General features: G+C 33.3%; 2 protein-coding genes across 3 annotated transcripts; one reads left to right on the top strand and one right to left on the bottom strand.

The window, feature by feature from the left end:
• Window positions 1-350: 350 nt before the first annotated feature.
• Window positions 351-7,457, bottom strand: LOC110702918 (glutamine--fructose-6-phosphate aminotransferase [isomerizing] 2-like). 2 transcript variants are annotated; one of them, XM_021880686.1, is made up of 11 exons: window positions 6,982-7,457; window positions 5,999-6,171; window positions 5,515-5,626; window positions 4,893-5,035; window positions 3,388-3,549; window positions 2,507-2,867; window positions 2,167-2,417; window positions 1,962-2,076; window positions 1,504-1,759; window positions 1,176-1,344; window positions 351-763 (listed from the first exon to the last, which is right to left on the bottom strand). In XM_021880686.1, exons 1-11 carry the CDS (start codon window positions 7,208-7,210, stop codon window positions 680-682), a joined length of 2,055 nt encoding a protein of 684 aa, XP_021736378.1. In that variant the 5' UTR covers window positions 7,211-7,457; the 3' UTR covers window positions 351-679. The 2 variants fall into 2 exon arrangements, with proteins under 2 accessions (XP_021736378.1, XP_021736370.1); XM_021880678.1 differs by having other exon boundaries at window positions 4,893-5,038; window positions 6,982-7,456.
• A 5,520-nt stretch (window positions 7,458-12,977) lies between these two features.
• On the top strand, window positions 12,978-15,488 carry LOC110702909. The gene is made up of 3 exons (XM_021880665.1): window positions 12,978-13,212; window positions 13,303-13,355; window positions 15,049-15,488. The coding sequence occupies exons 1-3, from the start codon at window positions 13,122-13,124 to the stop codon at window positions 15,169-15,171; spliced, it is 267 nt and encodes an 88-aa protein (XP_021736357.1). The 5' UTR covers window positions 12,978-13,121; the 3' UTR covers window positions 15,172-15,488.
• The last annotated feature ends 903 nt before the right edge of the window (window positions 15,489-16,391 follow it).

The raw sequence follows: 16,391 nt of genomic DNA, 5'->3' as shown, positions 1-16,391 counted from the left end.
TTAACAGTAAATTATCAGTTAGCTCTTGAATTATATGTTCAATGGTCTTTTATGTAGTCTATTATGACTTGCAGTAATAAGTTAAAAGGCTGGAACCTTGAAGTAGACTTGGTTTGAAAGTGATCAGGCAAGATTATCGTAGCCTTGTAGGGGTATGGGATATATGTAAGATTCAATCATTATACAAGTATTATAAAGGAGAACAATTAACACTCCTGATGACGAATCATTCATTACATTTGATGCTGTGAAGAACATGATTAGCCTGTTAAAAAAAAAAAAAAAAAAAAAAAAAAAAAAAAAAAAAAAAAAAAACCTTGAAGATGCAGACGAAACTTCTTGCACTAAGCTGTCATGAAAAGTCTAGAAGAATTTCACAGAATAAGAAAATGCCCAAAGGATATCAGATGGCAAGAACAAACTAATGAAACTACGTTACCCAGTTCTCACACAGGAAGAGTCACACATGTACATTGCTGAGAACCAATTTAACCTACTTAACCTAAAGATGGAGTTGGAAAGAATACAGACAACATTGGGAAAAACATATTCTCAGATTTTACATTCAAGTTAACATATTACAGTGCGTCAGAACAGAACTTACATGGCCACTGTCAGGAAAGACTACGCATTCACTAAACAAGGAACATATCGGAGCCACTTTCTATACAAATTGTAACTACTGCGTTGTTACACTTTTTGCCAAATTTCGAGGTTGATCAACATTAAAGCCTCGCAATACTGTCAGGTGATAAGCTAACAGCTGCAAGGAAGATACAATATAGTTAGTGTCAACAAAATGATTAAACATTCTCAAGTTCAATAAGATTGTAACAAACAAAACAATTTCAGGAAATATTTTATCATGATCCTGGCTATTATGTTTTAAACTAGCTATACAATTCAAATACCATAGAACCACAATTTCCAAAGAAAGCATTCAAAGTCAAATACAGTATATATAATAACAATGGTATATACACGTGGGATACAAAGACGATAAAGCCACACCCTGGGAGAAGGGATGGGCGGAGAGGACTTGTATAGAGCGGTATTAACTTAAGAAAGTAATGGCTTTCAGGCTAGGCAATCCATATTAAATTATAGATAAATTTCACAACTATTCACTCAAATTCTAACTATCACCAAACAAGTCAAATGATCCATTTACATACCTGTAATGGAATGATGTTGATCACAGGCTGAAGGCAATCTGAAACCTGGGGAACTTCAATTACACGACATGAGCCACCTAGGCAGACAGCTGCTGCATCACCTTTGGAACACATCACGATTAGACGACCTTTGCGAGCATGAAGTTGCTGGATTACTGACTGTTGCTTGCTGTAGGAAGATATCAGACCAACAGAATATATTATAGAACTTCAGCACCGTAGCACAGAAAAAAAAAAAATAATAAAATAAAATATATAAATAAATAAAAAGAGCGGAGGGTGAGGAATTGAGTTGGTAATCTATCTTTTGAACAGCTTGAAGACTAACCTGAAGCAAGCATCACGAGTAGCAATCACAACAATAGGAAGGTTTTCGTCAACAAGAGCCAATGGACCATGCTTCATTTCACCAGCAAGTATTCCTTCACTGTGCATCAGAGAGACCTCCTTTACTTTCAAAGCACCTTCCAAAGCTGTTGCATAGTTGTAACCTCTTCCAAAAACAAGGAGAGACTGCTCATTAATAAGCAGTTGAGCAAGCTCCTCCATTTCTTGGTCAAGTTGAAGCACCTCTTTTACCCGACCTGCAATACACAGAAAAGATTTTACACAATAGTACATGGTGAACAGGTAGTAACTGTGGGAAAAGAAACAAATCAGCATGGATTCGGCTCATGAGAACACTGACAATTGATAGGGAAACTTCCCAAAAGACTCACAAAAGAATCATCTTAGGAAGGAAAACTAAAATAAAAATAATGTAAATAGACAGGAATTATGACGTACTTGGCAGTTCATATAAACCTTCGATAATAGCTTCTCTTCTGCCTTGATTAGAGATTGTGTCATCAGCAATAGCTAGAGCTAACATAGCCATCACAGCAATTTGACTCGTATATGCCTGCTCATCATGATAACTTTGGCAATCAGATGCAGAGAAGAAAACAGAGCAACAACTTATTGAAATCAGATAGTAGATACATGAAAATACCTTAGTACTTGCCACACCAATTTCAGCACCAGCATTTATATGCACACCACAGTGTGTGTTTCTCGCAATTGCACTGCCAACTGTATTTGTTATACCAACACATAGTGCCCCATTTTCTAAAGCATATTCCAGGGCTTGCAAGGTATCAGCAGTTTCACCAGACTGGCTGACAAAGACAGCTGTATCTTCCCTATATATTGGCCCCTGCCTGTCAACCAGATCACTAGCAATTTCCATTGTAACAGGAATCCCTGAGAAACAAAGAGGTATGGTCAAACATACAGATTGATAAAACAGTTCACAGAAGTAACTAAAGGCACAAAGCACCATATACACAAACCAGAAAGTTCTTCTAAAATGGGCCTTGCAGCTAGAGCGGCATTGTAACTTGTACCACATCCAATAAAAAGGATACGCCTGCTTCGCCTGATAGTTTTTAAATGATCTTTGATTCCACCCAACAGCACAGACTTCGCTTTGCAAGAACCTCCACGAATAAGTCTTCCCCTCATTGTTGTTCTCAAAGACTCTGGTTGTTCATGAATCTCCTTTTGCATATAATGTTCATATTTTCCTTTGTTTATTTGTTCAACTTCCATCTCAAGAATGGAAAGAGCCCGTTGCACAGAAGAAGGTCGACAGAGAGTGCCACTACTCTTCCCTTTCTCATTTTCAAATTTGAGAATTGTCACCCCTCCATCCTGAAACAATTCCAAGAAAAAACTAAGTAAAAACCACATATTTAACTTTGTCTTGAACCAATACATTTTGAGCTAAGCCAAAAATTAAACATTGCCAAATAAAAAAATCAATGTTCGACCAAGATTAAGGAATGTCAATGGCTTCTTTGTCTACATCCCGTCAGGCGTCAGTGCCTAAGACATACATTATAGAGGTCCAAACTTTGTTCATGAAGCTGAAAGACAGTAAAATCATTATCTTGGACCTATTAAAAGTATTTCTTTATTACCAGAGATGTCCACTAACAACATGCACATTAACTCTGCATTAGTAAAAGTACATAAAACTATAGGAATCTAGACCCTTCAAGGTCCTCTTTCCTTGAGATGTTCATTAGGGCATTTCAAACGGATAATCAAGTCCGAAATTTCAATATGACCAAGAATGCTCTAGCACTAGACACTTAAAGTAGTGAAAATGCATGCTTTCTCTAGTAACTATATAGCACTTGAACATCATATAAAATAACCACAGAATTACCTTTATATGAACTACTTCACCATCCTCAATAACCAAAACCTTCTTTGTGTGCTCAACAAGAGCATTAGGATCACTTGAGATAAAAAGTTCTTTTGGCTGCCCATTCCTCAAAATTTTGAAGTCAGGAAATGATGCTCCAGCACTCACATCTTCTGTTAGTTCCTGAATAAGTGTAGTTCTCAGATAGTTGTAGCATCAGGAGGAATTATCAAAGAAAATCCACAAGTCTACGCAATCACTGATTCTTCCTAACAAAAGATAGGCTGAATAATTTCAACATGGTTAAAAGTCCTTATCAAATCAAACAAAATTTATGGGTTCAAATGCGACACTCCACCAACAAAGGTTACATAATGAGATTGTTGAAAGAGTAACAATAAACCCCAAACAAATAGCCAGCAATATTGAAAAAAAATGAAGCTGAAGCAAGTATGCATACAAACTTGCAAGTGGTCAAACCTTCACAAAGCAGCAAGCGGATTTTTCCAAGATAATAATAGAGCAATTTCCATACATCAGAAATTCAACTGTCTGGCACTAAACTTCACTCACGTCAAACTAATTTCCTAGAACACGTAGATATGGAAGACCAAATTTTCAAGTGAAGCCAAAACGTCTATCTGCCAGACAATAAATAATATCGCAAGTCGGCAAATGGAAACCACGATATTCGTTCACGATGCCTAGTATCTGTTTGAAATGGTAAAACTTCCAGCACAACCTCCATTATAGAGAAGCAAAGCCTACTACCTTGTTATTAAAATTTTATTACTTTTAATAATAAGATTTCTTACTGAATTCAAACTTCAAACAAACTGCAAGATGTAAGGTAGAAAATATGATTACAGAGCATGGTGGAATCTGATGTCAAGATAACAAATGACAGGACATTATAAGCATTTCAAACTATAATACATGAAGCTCAGCAAACAACAACATCGTCTATTTAAAAGTGGGGAGCTGGGGATGAAAATGCCAGTTTCTTATTGATTAATTAATCAAGGGGAATGGTATCCTTGATTCCCATATATTTCCAATCTTCTAACCAAAAGGTCTAAAGCGTTAATAAATCATACCCTTATTAGGTAAGTTTTACCAAGCCTATAATTCGGAATAAGGAATCTTGGTAGTAGTATTTATTACTTCAAAAAATACTAAAGTGTATGAGTTATAGCCTCATATGATAACAAATATCTGCGCTCAATTAATTCCCCATGGCATTCTCATGATTTCTTAATATCAAAGATGATAAAAAAAAAAAAAAAAAAAAAAAAAAAAAAAAAAAAACCCCAAAACAAAACAAAACAAAAAAAAAAAAAAAACCAAAACAAAACAAAAATAAAAAAAAACTGCATACGCACTTGCCTCTTACATTTTGTACTACAACGCACAATATAGGGAATCTATATGGTCAATAACTCCATGACATTAACAACAAAGAAACATGTGTAAAAACTCGGCAAATTCAAACCGTTAAACACAACAAAATGGCATTTTAAACTTACTTTAACACCAATAAGCAATGGGCCACCACGTTTGCAAGCAATCAACTCATTTGGATAATGTCTGCTTTTAAATATTAGTGCATATGCACCATCAAGATGCCGCATAACCTCCAGGACAACATCACTGAATGAGATTTTGTTCTCTGCTGCAAAACGAAAAATGCAATATGATAACTCAAGTCATTAGTTTATTAGAAAAACATAATGCCTCAAGTTTAAATATATAACTTTTTTTAATTTTAAGGGGATCATAATCATTAAATTGAATCTTCTATTTACCAAAAATGGGTAAAAAGTGAAAAGGAAGGATGACTAAGAATCACACAATCATAAGATGCATAGTTTCTAAGAGATATTGATATTTTATGTATGGCTTCCCTGATTTCACCCCCTTCTGTTAACAACATCTCCATGCCCAAAAAAAAGGAAAACAAGAAAGTTTTAATAAATCAGCCCTATAAAGTCAAAAAAAAAAAAACAAACAAAAAAAAAAAATCAAACACAATTCATTATCAGGAGTCTCAACGTATATGGATGGAAATAACTCTATCATGACGACATGAAATCAAAACAGTGGCGAGTATAGCATCACCATATCATCAACCTCAAAAGAAATAAATACCTTCTCCTTCATTTGCTTTGTCATAAACATACTTAGCAAGCTTCGGTATTACTTCAGTATCAGTATCAGATTCAAATGTAAAACCATGTCGAACTAGAGTTTCTTTCAATACCTAAACATGCAAAAGAATCAAGCAATGAAAGCAGTCAGTAGGAATTGGTAACAAGAATAAACAACTAAACCTACCAAACAGATATTCCTAACAATTTCACAAAAAAGCCTCTGTAGTACTTGACTGTCGACAGTGTGGAATGTCACCGCAAAAAAGATTAAGCTATTGGCATTGTTGATCCATTTCAGACTTTTGAAGGTGGTAAAGAAACCTTTCAAAAGCTAAAAGTTGAGCTTGGCAAAACTTTACGAACAAGAGGTGGCGGCTTATATAAAGTATGAAGCATATGTAACATGAAGCATTCAAGAATTGCAATTTTAAAATCAATGGTAAAGTACAAAGGAGACCCTTGAAATAAAATTCAGTACAAACCTCATAATTAGTAATGACCCCATTATGTACAACCACGAACTCGTTTTCAGGACCAGAGGTCTGTGGATGACTATTTCTTGGTGCAGGCTCACCATGAGTTGCCCATCGAGTGTGTGCAATTCCAGCATGAACAGAAAATGACTCCTCTAGGTTCAACTCTGTGGCTGCAACCTCTGTAATAAGCAAATTTACTATCGGTTACAAATTTACAATATGCATACTACATCGAATTATTACATGATCCCGCTCAGCTCATAATTCTTAATGCCCCACACCCACACCCTCATGCCCAAACTCCATGAGGCTCTTTAGTCATGAAATTCTTTACCACACACAATAAACAACGGCATCAGTAGCCCCGCTACGTTAAAAGTTCACATCCTGACCGGAGTAAGACTTGCATGTTCATTAGTTATTAACACTCCAGTAAAGATGTATGCAAAACCAAAGCCGGAAGCACCAAAAGAAATGCAATGGACTTTATTAATAAGCTTGTAGCATCTATTGTGTACTATTGCATTGTGTAGAATCACATGATTAAAGCAACAATTTCAATATAGCCTAATACATGCATTTCCAGCACCATTTAATAAAGCATACTGCACAGAACTGCGGCATATGATCAAAAACAAGATTCAATTGCTAAAAGCCTAAAACAACCATCGTAATTGCCACACAATAAACTTCAACATTCTAAAGAACATAAACCACTAAAACCCCAAAAAGCCCAGTTAAATATATGAATTCGTGATCTAAATTCCTGATCATGAGCTATAGAAAAAAAATTTCTTTTTTAATGCCCATAAAAAAGTTCGTTACACTAATACTCAAGAGCAGAAACAGATGAAATTCCCATCAAACCCAGAAAATCCCACAATTCAAAACAGATGAAATTTCCAGAAAAAAAAAAAAAAAATCCTCAAAACCAGAAAAACCCAAAATTCAGAAAGTCGAAAATGAAGAAAAATGTGAAGAGAATTAACCTTGATAGACGGATTTAACGAGGGATTCAATGTTGCCCTCTTGACGAAAAACAAGGGGAGGAGGAGAGAAAGTTGATGAAATGTCAGAAGATAGAGAAGAATCAATTGAAATTCCAGCGGAATCATAACCTCGATACTCCAAACGCCGTAATCCATTGAAGAGAACTTCAACAATGTAACGTCTTTCTCTGTTAACATTGAAGTTCAAGTATGCAAAGATCCCACACATTTTTCTTTGATTTGTTCGTGAATTCCGGTTCTCTTACCAAGAAATTGGTCGGAGATCGAAGGATATTTGTTTTCAGAGGAGAGAGAAAGGAATGAAGAAGAAGAAGCGATGTCAATTTTGACTTTTTGACTATATGATGAACAGTAATTTCCTGGGAATTTTAACTGATTTTTGAGGTTTATAGATTGGGAAAATTCTAAGGGAATGGAATATGAATTTTGCTTACTAAAAATGTTCAAAATTGGTAAGTAGTATGGAAATGTAATGGACATGGACCCATTGAATTAGACAGTTTAGATTTCATACTCAATATAGAATATAGATACATGAGGATCTATGAGTCCGATGGATCAAATTCGATCTAATATATCGATTAATTTTTATTAGGATGAGTTGTCAGATCATAAAGAATCGTTTCATATTGTTAAGATCATGATAAGTAAGGTAAATACATTTAATGATAGTGGTACTTTTTAAATTTATAATAGTATGTCACTTATTCTGAAATGGCAAAATAAAAAAGTACTTTGTACATCTATTATGTGATATTGGGTGGATAAATGAAAGGCACCCCCTAATCAAGTTCAAGTCGTATCCAATAGTATAATTAGTCATTTAATAGTAGTATATTGAAATATTAATATGACCAGTCAATGTCATAAATAAGTTTTAGCTTTTCTTAGCTTTCCGGGTAAGACTTATATTTCAACAAGAGTAAATCATGAAATTGCTCATTTTGACTTACTCGTTTTACAATATAGTTTCACCATCTTGATTATTAACTTTGAAATTTTTATTTTGATACATACTCGTACTTCCATTCCCCTTTCATAAAGAATCATCACATTAATTGAAAATTTGAATAATTCAAACTATCAATGTGAAAAAACAAATCTATACTATTATTTTAAAACAGGAAGTTGGAAGGACACGTGTCCACTTCCTGTTTTTACTGATTAAAAAAATATTTAACAAAAAAAAAAAAAAATCATACATTTACACCTTAATTTTCGAAGTAACTTTATACATAAAAATTGATCATGCCTTTACAAACTAACTTTATACATGAAAATTGATCATGCCTTTACAAATACCTTAATTTTGAAACTAACTTTATACATGAAAATTGATCATGCCTTTACAAAAAAAATACAAAAAAAAATAACCTTTTTCAAACTAAGTGTAGATTTAAGTTTAACTATTATTTTAAAAAAAAAATTGTGTGAAAAAAGTGTTCTCTAACTTACAAAGGTGTCACTTCAACACGTTTTAAAATGTAAATACAGGATGCTAAACCCAAAATTAGTGTTATTTTTTTTATGAAAGATTAGTGTTTTTATAAAGGGAAGTTAATTGTTCATAGACCCATCACCCTATTGAAAATAGTAAGTTCCTTTCTACTTTTCATTCCACTATATATATATTTATATTTTAAGTTTCATTTATGTTATTATGTATGATCAATTTGTTTTTCAAATTTAATAAAATTGTTATTTTTAATTTGCATAAAGGTGATTGTGGGTCAACAGTGAAAGTGAAGATTAAAGCGGGCTGCAAATTATGTTTAGGTGAGCCTATTTCTTCAATTTGGTGTCTAATGCAATTTTAATAACTTGGAAATTTTTAATTTGTAGCCCTCTTATGTATATTGTAATGGGGAATACTGTTTTTTTTTTTTTTTTCTGCATGCATGCATGATTGATTCTGCATATATATGGCAGAAGAATGGTATAGTTAGAGGCTCAAAACTTATCTGCCCTTATAAGTCACAATATTGCATATGGCAGAAGAAAACAAAAGTTAAACCTTACATATATGCAATGCATATTATAGAATACTAATAATTAGAGAAAGTTAAAGAGTATTAATATTGAAAAATAAAATTTGCAAGTTCGACTAAAGGGCAACAAGATGTTGTATTTCACAATATGACATACGTTTATTTTATTTTTATTTTTATTTTGTAAAAATTTTGATAGACTTTTAACTATGTTTTACTTTTAAAATACCTTTTTATTTTTTTTTATTATTGCTTTAATACGGAGTTCTTATTTAATACTACTATTAAAATATCTTTTACGGATTACTATTCTTATATGAAATTGAAATACTAAGCAAAAATACAAATACAAAAATAATTATTATAAAACATTATAAAGTCGTGCATACAACAATAAAATCTAAACCGAGATACTGTAGTAAATTTGTAGAAACAGAAACAACATAACCTATACATCAAGGTGGGTGGATGGCTGATGATCTTACTGTATTTGTTTTTCAAGACATGAGTCTGAAAATAATTGATGATATCATTATATTGTTAAGTTGTTATATTAGTGAAGCAATACACGAGTATAATACTTATTATTCTGTGGTACTTAACAATTAAGATAAGTGCTAGTGCATGAAATCATGCATCATGTGAACTTGTATTGTTTATTTAGATTTTGGTTGGTTAAGTTTCAGCATTCCATGTGATTCCTACTCTAAATAAAGTACTTAATATATCATGAATATTAAATTAAACCACTCTGAATCTCTGATCCATATGCTCAATAAAATTAATTTAATCCAAAACTTAGGATTGTTAACCATATCAGATTGCCGGCCACTTGTTGACTTAGCTCGTATATTACTCCAGAGCTAAGCTACAAGGTACGAAGTGATGTTAAAAGATAAACTAAAAGCTACGGAATATGAAAGTCTTAGTAGGGTAAATGGATCGAAATATTCTATTTTATAAAATATTGATCCGTGTAATGTTAATTAGACATATATAGAAATGGTATAACTAATTAACATGATCAACTTGAATTTTTCTAGCTAAAAGAGTCATAAACCGAGGGAGTTGATCTATTCAAGCGAGTATTGTTATGACTTGTGAGCCAAGTTAGGCCTAAAAATTTAAAACTTATAAGTTATTGTGTTTCAACTCAACATCTTAAACAATACTTACAATAACTCAAGATCAAGTCGTCATTTATAGTATATCTTATCCAAATTCCGATTATAAAAATTAAAACAAAATGGGCTAGAATAACGATAATACCTTCATAGACGGATTTAACGAGTGCATCAACATTGCCTTGGTTGCGAAAAACTAATGGGAAAGGATTAAGACAAGAACTTTTTAATATGCCTCCATTTTTATTAGAATTATAATGTTGAAGAGATGAAGAAGAATCAAAGGAAATGCCAGCTGAATCATAACCACGATATTCCAAACGCTGCAAAGCATTGAAAAGAAGTTGGAGAATGTAAGACCTCTTCCTACTAACATTGTAGTTTATGTACCCAAATATTCCACACATTTTCTGTATAATTTCTCTCTTTAATTTTGTATTATTCACTTTATTTTAGGATTTGGGTTTTGGGATTAATTTGGATTTGGCTACTTATATAGATAGGAAATGATTAAATAATTAATGATTTTCATTTTATTAGTATTTTTATATGAAAATTGTTGACTTTTATATATAACAAGTCAACACATTTGCATATAAAAAATAAAATAAGAAGAGGTTTCAATTCAAACTAATTTGATACAAATCTACTACTTATGGAATACTTTATTAAATATGACTTGTGAATTGACATTATGATATTAATATTTTATGTAAAATGGTAGCAAGTATACTCGTATGCAATTATGAATTTTATTACTTCCTCTGTTACTTATTTTTTATCCCAATTGACTTTTCACGGTCTTCAAAACGCGTCTTTAAACGTATATATCTCCATTTTTATACGCATAAAAATTATTAAAATTTGATATTAATAAGCTATACAATGAGACGACTCTAACAAGATCCTACACAACTATATTATTACTTATAGATTGACGAGAATTTATGGTCAAACTTTTTAAAATTTGACTTATATTTTTGCAATGAGGCAATAAATAAGAAACAGATAGAGTACTCTGTATAAAGAAACCGTTTGTTAAGAATATTAGGGAGGTTTAGTTTATGTTAAACTATTTGTAAACACATGTGCATATATACACACAAAAGATTTTACAATGATTTAAATATCTTCGAATTCTTTAATGGAAATTTGCATTATTGGTTTAAAAGTAACCATTTTTTTTTGCTGGAAATTTAAGTTCATTGGTTGTCATATTATGTGTAATTTGGACAGCCTATAAAGTATAAACTATACTAGAGTGTGGTCAACTAAATCAAGTATTCCCACTTAAAGTTTATCCTAGCTTAGACACTTTATTAAACTTTGACTAAATAAATGATTGCATTAAAAATAGAAACGTTGGTCATATGGATCAATAATTATTTATCAAAAACATGATTTTCAATCCCTTCAAAAAAAAAATGATTTTCAATGGAAACAAATCAAACCATTAATTTATTGTCAATGTTTTGAATATCGATTCAATATAGAAAGCCTAAAAGCCTAAAACATTCAACATTATTAATAAAAGTTATATATTTGAAAAATACACATTAAGACAAATACTACAATATTCTATTGAGGTGTTTGGTTAATGAAATTTTAGTATAAGGTATAAGTTTAGAATAACTTAAATCTATTGTCTTGAATTTGTAAAGATTTGTAAATTTAAAACCCATGTATCTAACCCCAAAGTGTGGGATTTAGATCGAAAAACTAAGGGGGGTGGTGGATTTTGCTCATAATCTTTAAAGTACGGTATCAGAATAAAAGGACAAAAAAAAAAATCATTCTTGGATATTTATCAAATATGTGGATTTTGCTGATACCATTAAGGAGTCGCTTGGTTTGCATAGGGGGTAAACGGAATTGAATAAATAGAGGAAAAGAAAAAGAATGGAATGGAAAACCATGAAATTACTATGCTGTTTGTTTAACAAACAAAAGGAAACATGACACCAGCCCCACCACCACACAACCATTTAAGGGTGGCAATTCGGGTTAGTAGGTCAGTTTCGGGTCAGATTTCGGGTTGTGCTTAGAAACTATCAAAAATAGTGTAACACTTAATATTATTACGAAGTATGAACTTTGGGTCAAATCGGGTCGAATTCGGGTTGTTCGGGTTTGGTTCGGGTTTCTCTTAGTAACTTTGGGTCGGGTTCGGGTTGAGTTATCGGGTCGGGTCTGGGATTGCCAGCCCTACCATCCATTTCCTTTACTTTCCACCTTCTAAAGCCACTCCTCCCCCACCACTCGTCGCCTCTCGCCGCACCTCCCCCACCCCTCACTGCCATCCCCATCCCTGAAAAGCCCTCCCCTTCCTTGAAAAACATCCCCCACCCCTGCAAAACCCTAGAAACGCCTCCCCCTCCCCAAAAAACCGTCGGCCAACCCTCCACCCTCCCTCAAAACCATAGCAAAGCAACCCCTGCGTTTCAAACCAATCACCATGTCCTTTGATGAATGGAGAGGGTAAAGAGAATGAGGAAAAAGGCCAAACAAACAACAATAAAGGGGATAAGGGTATTTGATTTCCACTCGCTTTAATGAACACCCCCAACCAAATGAGCCCTAAGTTTCAAAGTAATCACCATGATTTATTCCTAAATCTAAACTCATACACCAACCTATAAATTAAATGGTCGTTCAATTTGAACAAAGTTCACTTTAAACTTGGAGGATGATCGAAAAGTTCATATTAGTATTAATCAAATCTTAAAGTATTAAGAACGAACACTTTATTTTGAGCATAAAAATCCATAACATAACCTTAACGTGTATTGAGAATGAAAGTCAAAAACTCTATTTAGTTGGACTGTGGCCCAGCCAGGGCTCAGGCTAACCCAACCTCTCCTAACCCAACCAAATAAAACTCGAGTTTGTTGACTCTCCTTCCTTCTCTTTTTAATCAATCAAATAAACGATTTTGCAGGAAAACCCTAATTAAGAATCTTGAGATTGTGAAATTAGGGCTAGAGTTGCAGAAATCAAGCAGTCGAAGATGACGCAAAAGGCGAACATGTTCAAAGGTCAATCGAAGAAGAAAGCCGTTCCTCCTAGTCGACATGGCAAAGCTTCTCACATTCGCAAAGGTATTTAAACTTAAACCCCAACATTTTCTCTCTCTTCAAACGCCATTAAACCTGCTTTCTTAAACCCTAATTTCGGTGTTTGAATTTCAGGGAAGAGAGCAATTAAGCCGTCGAAGCTCACCAAGGAAATGGATGATAGTCGGGTAATGTAATTTTACCCTTGCTTTTGTTTAATTGATTGTATAATTTTGTTTTGAATGGGCAATTTTTTTTAGAGTTTATGATTGATTGTGCAAATTTTTCTTGTGGGGGTGAGTTGCTGGGTTGTTTGATTGATTGAATCTCATTGTTTATTAGATTCTTATTCTATGATAACATATCATATTCAATTTAAATGTTTAGCAATTGGTGTGATATGATAAGATTTCCAAAACAAAGATACTACTGACCCTGTCGCTTGCACAATGTTGGCTCGAATCGTAATCTTGAGCAGTTTGGTGAACATTGTGGAACAAAGAGTGTACCTTGTGAAATCTGTGATGGAATTGAGCTCAGAGAAAGGTGCTTGAGCTGCAGTGTTGTAGTTGCCTATAAATCGACATTGTTCGTAGTTATTGATGATAAAGATAATCCCATGGGTGTCAATGGTGTAATTGTAAAAGTTGCTCACCTATTTTGTTTTATGGGTGGAGGGCTCATCTTTTAGTGTTTGGTACTACTACTGCACTTGCACCAACTAGGTCATATATTTTCGCTACATCTGCATGTGTCTTTAAAGATTGTAACTTATCAATCCTGTATTTAAAATTTTTGGAGAAAACCCACCACAGTGTTCAACTCTGGTGGACATTCAAGTATTGTTTTTTTAAAAGACATTAGTAATTTAGCAAGGCCTTAAGGTTGATGATACGTAATTAGGAAGCTGAATTTTGCTTGTGTTGATGGGTATATGTTATGACAAAGGTATTAATTAAATTTGTACAATGGCTTGTTGATTTTTTCTACTCTATTAGGCTATCAGCACTGAAATGTTTCTCACTTCCAGTAGACCATGTTAATCAGTTTTGAGGGTATCTATAGGGATTTACACTACTTTTGGCTATTCCTCTTTTAGATGCCAGGCTCCTAGGAAGAACTGCTTGATACAGTAGGGATGCCTTGAAAGTATTGCTTCCTCCTGTTAGATGTACTGCCTTTCTATCTTCACTGTGAAGCTAATCATGCTTTTGCTTAATTATTGATTGATTGGTACCATAACTTCATCTGTAATGTTGATGGGAAAGAGGCAAACAGCATGGAATATTTTGATTAATTTATAGTCGCTTTTCTGTTTTTCTTTAATACAAGTATACAACACTTTTGCTGCATAATCAGTGTTCAAGTAAAGAGTTGCAAAGCCAATTATCCTATACAGCTTTCAGAGCTTTATTGTTAAGATTTTACTTTCTTGCATTTGTATGTTTCATTTATAGATTATAGGCTATAATCCAAGTCTTATCACTTTCGGATATGGATTGTCTTCCATTTTCCCTTTTCAATATAAAACAAATTGTTTTTGAAACACCATTGAAACATTTATATAATGCTCTAGATGTTTGCTCAAGTGTGTGTTTGGTTGACATGAAAAGGAAAGTTAAATTTCTAGGAAATGGATGAATGCAGAGTTGTATGGTTGGCTAGAACATAGAAATTTGTACTCCGAGTACATTCTGATTACTGTGGAAGCTATGACCTAATAAACAACATTTGTGCACTTATAGCCTTATAGGATTGTAACTACAAGAGGGAATAATGCTTTCATGTGAAATATTCTTATGTGGCCATGCTCAATGAAATGCATTTTCTAATTACTGTCGCTCAACTCTCACCCTGTCTCTTGTCTCTTGGCTCAACCAGGATGTAAGCAAGTTCATTAATTACTGCAACGAAGTAAAAGCAGCCACAGTGGCTTGCAAAGATGGCGGTCACCTTAGCATTGTTAAAACATCACAAGAACAATCAGGCAGTAAGAAGGAATAGGCGAACTAGCTTTGGCGATGATTCATGAAACAAAATCATAAGGATTGAAGATCATAGTCATCATACAACATTGTAAATGAAGTTTTGAGAGCTAGATCATATCATCATACAACTCGGGCAAAATAGCGTGTGTTATTATTTCCTTCTCGATTCGACTCGCCTGCTACTTTCTCTAATTCTCACTGCCATCATATCTGGTGGTAAAAAGAACTCCTGATTTTTGCCTTTTTGATCATCTAAATTTTGTCGTTTGTTTTTGTTGTAATGTACCTCTTATTTTCTAATCATAATTTATACAATTCCTTCAAATTTTAGCATAATCAACCTATTTTAAGTACTCAATATGGCAGATTACTTGGATTATCCCACATTATGCAGGTGACCTTTGTAGCACAAGCACGTTTTCCAACACCTGCACATCCCATTAACAATGTTTTATTCTCTCTACTCTGTTCAGTCGTCAGTTTTTGGGCTGTGGGCCTATGTCAGTTAGGTTTGCATATTGTACTAGTTAGACAATCTGGACTATGGTACTACTAATAACTCAAAGTCACTAGCACATGTTTAAAAATAAATAAAAAAAGCTTATCATTTTATTTCATCTAAATTTGAGCTTATGTAAGAGCATATCCAAATTATTAATTGATCAGACTTTTTGATGATGTGGGGTCCACTGCCAACTTTTGACCTTTTGTGCTTTACGATGCGTGGCTTTGTTTAGCTCATGATTAAATCTCAGCCATCTGATCAATCATCAATCATATGGAGTGCACCATATAAACGCTGCACGCGCCTGTACCGTATCTATTCTGAGTAAGCATATTACGTTTCCAACTTCTTGCCACTTTCTCTCCCTTTCTTCCCATTTTATCCCACCTCTTTTTGTCTTTTTATTTATTTATATTTATTTTATTAAAATTTTTGTTTCTACGCTTTTTCAAATTAAAGTTGAATTTTGCTTATGTGGACCTATAACCTATAATGGGTAAAGTGATAAGGAATTACCTTAAGTTGAAGCTTTACAAAACAGATTTCCTCAAAAAAAATAAAAAAAGAAAAAGAATAAAAAAATAAATAAAAATTGAGCACAATATTATAACCTTTACATAAATTTATTCCACGTGTTGAATTTCATAATGTTAAAAATGTTGTTAATTATTTTAAATCGACTTTAAGAGGTACTTGGATTGAATCTCATCCTTAATAAATTAGGATTTTCT

The sequence above is a fragment of the Chenopodium quinoa genome, unplaced genomic scaffold, assembly GCF_001683475.1.
Source record: "Chenopodium quinoa cultivar QQ74 unplaced genomic scaffold, ASM168347v1, whole genome shotgun sequence".
Lineage (NCBI taxonomy): Eukaryota > Viridiplantae > Streptophyta > Magnoliopsida > Caryophyllales > Amaranthaceae > Chenopodium > Chenopodium quinoa.
Note: the sequence above shows the minus strand (reverse complement) of the source record. Positions and strands in the feature narration are given on the sequence as shown.

What these genes read in the sequence shown, in the direction of transcription:
- LOC110702918 (XM_021880678.1), bottom strand. Translation starts at nt 7,210, where the DNA reads ATGTGTGGGATCTTTGCATACTTGAACTTCAATGTTAACAGAGAAAGA. An exon ending in CATTGCTTATTGGTGTTAAA is followed by an intron (nt 3,550 to 4,892) that starts GTAAGTTTAAAA and finishes ACACTTATTCAG; the next exon opens with GAACTAACAGAAGATGTGAG. An exon ending in ACTCGTGATGCTTGCTTCAG is followed by an intron (nt 1,345 to 1,503) that starts GTTAGTCTTCAA and finishes ATCTTCCTACAG; the next exon opens with CAAGCAACAGTCAGTAATCC.
- LOC110702909 (XM_021880665.1), top strand. Translation starts at nt 13,122, where the DNA reads ATGACGCAAAAGGCGAACATGTTCAAAGGTCAATCGAAGAAGAAAGCC. An exon ending in AGCTTCTCACATTCGCAAAG is followed by an intron (nt 13,213 to 13,302) that starts GTATTTAAACTT and finishes TTTGAATTTCAG; the next exon opens with GGAAGAGAGCAATTAAGCCG. An exon ending in AGGAAATGGATGATAGTCGG is followed by an intron (nt 13,356 to 15,048) that starts GTAATGTAATTT and finishes TGGCTCAACCAG; the next exon opens with GATGTAAGCAAGTTCATTAA.